The sequence below is a fragment of the Lolium perenne genome, chromosome 1 (assembly GCF_019359855.2).
Source record: "Lolium perenne isolate Kyuss_39 chromosome 1, Kyuss_2.0, whole genome shotgun sequence".
NCBI lineage: Eukaryota > Viridiplantae > Streptophyta > Magnoliopsida > Poales > Poaceae > Lolium > Lolium perenne.
In genome coordinates this window covers 234,799,976-234,806,531 of record NC_067244.2, presented here as the reverse complement: position 1 = coordinate 234,806,531, position 6,556 = coordinate 234,799,976, and the positions used below count along the sequence as shown (strand labels likewise).

Here is a 6,556-nt window from a genome sequence, read left to right as displayed (position 1 = left end):
GGCGGCGGCGGCGTCTCAGTAAGGTTTTCCGTATCGTGGCTCTCGGTACTGGGGGTTTCGCGACGAAGGCTTTAAGTAGGCGGAAGGGCAGGTCAGGGGGCCACACGAGGGGCCCAGACGACAGGCCGGCGCGGCCAAGACCTGGGCCGCGCCGCCCTAGTGTCTGGCCACCTCGTGGCCCCACTTCGTCTCTCCTTCGGTCTTCTGGAAGCTTCGTGGAAAAATAGGACCCTGGGCGTTGATTTCGTCCAATTCCGAGAATATTTCCTTACTAGGATTTCTGAAACAAAAAACAGCAGAAAACAGCAACTGGCTCTTCGGCATCTCGTTAATAGGTTAGTGCCGGAAAATGCATAATAATGACATATAATGTGTATAAAACATGTGAGTATCATCATAAAAGTAGCATGGAACATAAGAAATTATAGATACGTTTGAGACGTATCATCCATCGTCCGCCATGACGGAGATAAGGGGAAACTCCCCTGCTCTACTGTAGTGTTCGATTCATGTTCGTAGAACTTGTTGGGTTCGATAAGACCGTTAGTAATGCATAGATCTTGTTTGAGTAGACCGACCAGCTCCAGCTTGTGCATCACGCCGCAGCACTCATCATTTGCGTACAAGCCTGGATCCTGATGGTGCACAAGAGAACAGTTAGGCATGCTGCTTATCCTCGTGTGACTTACGGACCTATGTTAAAACGAGATCAGGAGAGGATTGCCAACCTAAACAACATCTACAACTGCAACGACGTAGAGGCCATCCAGATGCTACGGATGAGAAGAGTCCCTTTCTATGCACTTGTGAAATCGCTCAGGGAAAGAGGACTGCTAACTGATAGCATCCACACCTCTGTCGAAGAATAAGTCGCAATGTTTCTTCATGTCGTTGGTCATAACCAGAGGTTCAGAGTCATCCATAACACATTTAGGCGATCCACGGAGACTATCTCTCGGTACTTCCAGCAGGTGTTGTACGCAATTGGGGAGCTCAGAGGTGAAATGATCAAGCCAGCATCAATGAACACACCAACCAAGATCAAGAAGAGCTACAGGTGGTTCCCCTATTTCAGGGTGAGTACAAACTCATGTTCCTTCTACCTATCAGATGTGTGGTACTGTCAGAAACATGATTGTGTGCTAATCTTTTTACAGGATTGCATTGGGGCTATTGATGGTACTCATGTCACTGCAAAGGTACCGAGATCAATGTCTGCAGCATTCCGCGGGAGAAAGCACTACACCAGCCAGAACGTGCTAGCAGCTGTGGATTTCGATATGAGGTTCACCTACGTGCTTGCTGGGTGGGAGGGTTCAGCTCATGATGCCAGCATCCTGGTCGACAGCTTGTCAAGGCCTGATGGGTTGCAAATCCCTGACGGTAAGTTCTACCTTGAAGATGCTGGATATGCATGCCGACCTGGAATTCTACCTCCCTTCAGAAAAACAAGGTACCACCTCAACGAGTTCTATGCGAAGCACCGACCTCTGAATGCGAGAGAGTTGTTCAATCTCAGACACTCAAGCCTTAGAGTCACCATTGAGAGGGCCATTGCTGCATTGAAGAACAGGTTCAAGGTCCTTGACCAGAAACCGTTCCACACGTTTGGTACTCAGGTAAAGCTGGTTCTTGCTTGCTGCATTCTTCACAACTGGATCCTAGGTTGGGGCGAGGATGAGTTCTTCGAAGAGGTTGTCACTTTTGATGAAGTAGAGACCGACCATGGCATGGAAGCAGGCGACAATGATGACTGGAAGGTGAAGAGGCAAGAGTGGGCAGACACAATGTGGGAAGCCAGAGGCAACACCACCATCTGAGAAGAAATGAAGACGAAGTGAAGAAGTGAAGAAGAAGTGAAGAAGTGGAAGTGAAGAAGAAGAAGTGCAGAAGAAGAAGAAGAAGAAGAAGAAGAAGTGAAGAAGAAGAAGAAGAAAACCCCTATGATCCCCTGTTTCTCGAACCCTTTTCGATCCTCGTTTGTTGAACGACCCCATAATGATAAACTGCAATTCGTAGTAGGTAGGGAGCATCTTGTTATGAACTACCATTCGTAGTAGCTAGGGATAATTTCGTGAACTGATTGCAACTATCATGAACTGTGATTTCTGTGTGATGGGAGGTGATAGCATGGTAAGGCTACCCGTCATAGAGAAGAGGTAACCGTAGACATGCCTGGATGGTACCAAACAGGCCTAATATCATCTCCATCGAGATTTGGGCTTGGCTGCAGGCAAACAAACAGAAAGTCCTTTTTGGCCCAGTCGATGCAGCCCGACCTATCAAACAACAAGGCCTATTTCGACCCGTGGCTCGTTCTGAACGCGCAGGTGTGCTTGCACGGCTGCGCCAGTAAGCCACGATTTCGGTCCAGGCAACCAAACGCGCCATAAATTTTTACAAGAAACGGAAAATTTGAAAAGAACTACACGATGTACGTTTAAATAATGAAATAAATATAGGCATTATACCATTGAAACTGGGGACTGTGGATGATATACCGATATGGCTATTTGACTAGATTGAGTGCATCTTCTATCCATAATTAATTTGCCGAACCATCTCTCGGTTAATCCTAATGGATGATGAGTAGACCAATAATAAGATCTAAAGTTTGTACGCCCATTTACAAAACCCTGGCTCCACTGTCAGAATCCTGGCGCGTGTTTCTACCAGAGGCATAAAACTTTCCGACGTTTATTTCTAAAATTAGAGCATCTTCGATCGCCTCCCACAAACCGGGTCCGGAAAATGCACCGGGTGCGCCGACACCGCCCTCTGCCTCGACGCCTCCTTTGTCGCCTTCCTCCTCATCTCCCTTTCACTTCCTCGCACTCGTCCTCCTCTCCATCCTCGTCCGCCGCCTCCTCTTCCCCGCGTGCTAGCATTCGGTCGAACGGGGTACCAACACCTCCGTCGAACTCGAGCGGACTCCTGCGCCAAGTGAAGGCAACGTCGTCGCCATGTCCTTGGTGACGCATCTAGCCGTTCGTCGAGCAGAGCATCAGCGTAATGCAGCGAGAACCTCGGTGTCGCGTTCCCGAGGTCGTTGAAGAAACCTAGCGTCTAAGGGGAGGCCATTCACGGAATGTACACTAGGCCACTCCATGGGCTCGCGGCAGCATGCCGCACGCGGTCGACGTGCTTCACATTGGTAACTCTTGCCTTCTTCGCGCCGCCACCAGGCGTCGATCTCCCCGTTCCGCCATCGCGAAGCCGTATCACACACAGTCTGCCTCCCATTTCTCGTGGATCATCGACTCCAGCTTTGTCTTCGGTGTCGGTGCCTTCCGCCTTCACCCCGTTCTTCGCTGGTGCCTTGTTCGGTGGCTTGACTGCCGCCTTCTTGGGATTATCCGGCGGCATGTCTACAAGTGGAGGTGGCGGTCTGGGTGGGAGGGATGAGCGGCGGGAGGGAGAAATGAAAGAAGCTGCTGGAGGGAGAAATGAAAAAAAGGGGGGGAGGGGGGGGGATGGAATTTCTTTGTGTGGATGACACCGCAGACCCGCCAGTCACCGTGTGGCTTTTAGTTGCGTCCGGCGCCTCTGCAGTGTCTCTTATGTAGCGGGGATGACCCTAGGATGCCGAATATCGTATTAGGCAGTGCCTTATCGAATAGGACTTTGGAGCGTGTGATAAAGGTGGTCAAACCTCCAACGCACCAAAATCTGTTTAAGGAATGGTTTAGGAGAAGCGACTGAAGATGTCCTAGCGGGTGACATTGTTTTGCAGCCCAGCGAACGCGACACACACATGTTTCTATATAGGCATAGATGCAAGTGGTTAATGCATTTTTTTTGTTGTTGCTGTTGGAGGATTAGTACGCGTACAACATCGCGGGTGTTGTTGGCTGCAGACTGCAGTGCCATGCAACATGTTGGGCATGGCTGGTGCCGCCGCGAAGAAGGCGCTCCTCTGAAAAAGCAGGGGTTGTATGATACTCCAGCTGTATAGTATATCTAGCTGTGGTACTCTTTCCGTTAAGAATTATAAGGCCTCCACGTATTCTTAGATTGTAAATTTAACTAATTTAATAAATATATATATTAGAAAACATATATCATTAGAAAATTTAGCTGTTCTCCCTTTCCTTCCTCTCACTCGCGACCGCACTCTCACCTCCCCCAAACTATCACATCATCCCCTCCCGTCGACCAATCCGCCGCACCGTCGCACGGACGAGCACCGGTACCGGAGGAGACGTCGGCGAGCAGCACCGCGACATCGGCTGCGACACAGTCTTCATCGGCATCTCGACTTTGCCCGGGACCTCGAGCTCGTCCTCGGCCGGAACAATGGCGGTAACGACCTCTCCTTCTCACCTTCGTACTCGTTCTGCCAGAACATGCCATTCTCGGGAATTTGCGACGATATGCACATTAGATTTGCTAGTGTTTCCATTAGGATAGGGTTCGGATTGATGTTTGCTAGGTGTTCCTCGCCATTGCTTGCTGTTCTTGTCCAGTTTTTGCTGTTCACGGTCTCAGTTTGCTTAGATCTGTTACTCTAATCTGCAATCGCGGTAGATCCTTCATAGATGGGGCTGTGGATTGGTGAAACTGCCAGATTGTACTGTGCATGCATAGAGGGGAAGGTTTTTTGTGTTCGGGTTTAGCATGTTGTGCGAAAGATTAAGCTGAGTCGCGCTAGTTTGTTCAAACGCAAGAGGAGTGGGAGGACTTGAAGAACGAAGTTGCTATGCTCAAGAACCTGCAGAGAACACAAGCACAAGTGATGAGAGCTAAGAAACATGAATGGAAGGCAGAAAAAAGGCTTTGGAGGCTGAGAAGAGAAAGCTAGAGTATGACATATACGGTCTGCTTCAAGTGAACTTTGCAATCAAGAATAAGCTCAAGAGGATCAGGGCTACTTGTGACGAGTGATGAATGTGTTCTAGATGTACTGTAGGAGAATTTGTAATGTGGCCTAAGTAGAATTTTTAATGTACCCTTAGTATCACTCGTAATGTACTCAATTTGAACTGCTATTTGTGTTGTTTCTTGATTGAACTAGGTCAATGATTATAACCTGGGATCTATGAGGAGATGATTGATCAGAACCTATGGCATGACTTAACATGATCGTGCCATTGGTTCTGGTCAAACATCTACTCATATGTCCTAATTGTATGAGGCCTCTGATACCCTGTTTTGCATGTTTCTGCTTCTTCAGTTTTGCATTGGCCAATGATTCAACTACGACACAACGAAAGGTAGGGTGTTGCCCTCAAACTTAGTCATGTGTGCTATATTACTGGCACACTAGACTTAGTTTGTGGCCTCGTTTTGGTTTGTCTAGTGCATTGGCCAATGATTCAACAAAGGCACAATGGAAGGCAAGGTGCTGCCTTCAAACTTAGTCGTGTGTGCCATATTCGTTGCACACTACTTAGTTTGGGGACAGTCCCTCTGCCTGCCATGTGACCAAATGTATGAGGCCTTATTTGCGTTGGCCAATGATTCAATAAAGGCACAATGGAAGGCTAGGTGGTGGCCTCAAACTTAGTCATGTGTGCCACAGTCATTGCACACTACACTTAGTTTGTGGCCACTCCCTATGCCTGCTGTGTGAGCAAATGTATAAGGTCTTACTAATGTTATCAATGTCCATTTTCATCTAAACTACTTGTGAGCAGGCACACCTCTAATGGCATGCGTTCTTCCGGCAGACTGAGAATATCATGCTTGGGTCACCTGTTGAGGTTCCCGGCGAGGGACCGACGAAGAAGCATCGTGGAAGGCCGGCTAAGGTCGGCCACTTCCACGAGGACGCAGGGCCGGACCACTTCCTCCGCATCGTCTTCAAGGCCACCTTCGGCCATCTCATGATCCCTAAAGCTTTTGTCAAGTGGTTTGAAGAAATTTCTTCCAACATCATCGTCACCACCAACACTGGATGCAACTGGAGGATGACTACGAGGAGAGAAGGCAATGCCGCATTCATTGACCAGGGATGGACGGCCTTCGTCATCGCCCATCAGCTCAAGGTAGGCCAGTTCGGCACCTTCAGGAAGGTGTCCTCCTTGGAGTACAGTGTGGTTATCTTCGACCACACCTACACTGAGGTGGTGAGCAGGTGCCCGTTGCCATGGCGATGAGACCAGGTGTGTCGTCTCCAAGCATCATGTCTGAAGCTAACCTGGTACCATGTCGGCGTGTCTAGTTGATGTTCGTGTCTAGTGTGTTGAACTATGATCCTGTCTGCCGTGTCCATAACAATGATCGTGTCCGCAAAATGGTGTGTCGTGAACTTCTGTCGTCTATGATTACTGCTAAGTTCTCTGTCGTATATGATTGTGTTCTTGCTTGTGCTGTTGATCGCTGGTAACCTCACCACTGAAGGGAAGAGGTAAGCAGAAGCGGATTATGTGTTGCAACCAAACAGTAGTTGCGCCGTGCTGGGCTGCTACAAGGCCTGAAAACCGACCTACCAAATGGGTTGAGCCCAAATCTCCACGGGGCCGAAAAAACTCTGTGCAGGCCACCAAACAACGTGGCTTTTATGGCCCATGGCCCGTCTTGGACGCGCAGGGGGCTTCTTCCCACTGTACCAGTG

General features: G+C 49.0%; 1 protein-coding gene and 1 pseudogene across 1 annotated transcript; both read left to right on the top strand.

The window, feature by feature from the left end:
• Positions 1-620: 620 nt before the first annotated feature.
• Positions 621-1,820, top strand: LOC127337642 (protein ALP1-like; annotated as a pseudogene).
• A 3,861-nt stretch (positions 1,821-5,681) lies between these two features.
• On the top strand, positions 5,682-6,098 carry LOC127337658 (B3 domain-containing transcription factor VRN1-like). Its single transcript, XM_051364255.1, has one exon. The coding sequence runs from the start codon at positions 5,682-5,684 to the stop codon at positions 6,096-6,098; it is 417 nt and encodes a 138-aa protein (XP_051220215.1).
• Positions 6,099-6,556: the final 458 nt, after the last annotated feature.

Excerpts from the sequence above, each read along its gene's own strand:
- LOC127337658 (XM_051364255.1), top strand. The coding sequence starts at position 5,682 with ATGCTTGGGTCACCTGTTGAGGTTCCCGGCGAGGGACCGACGAAGAAG.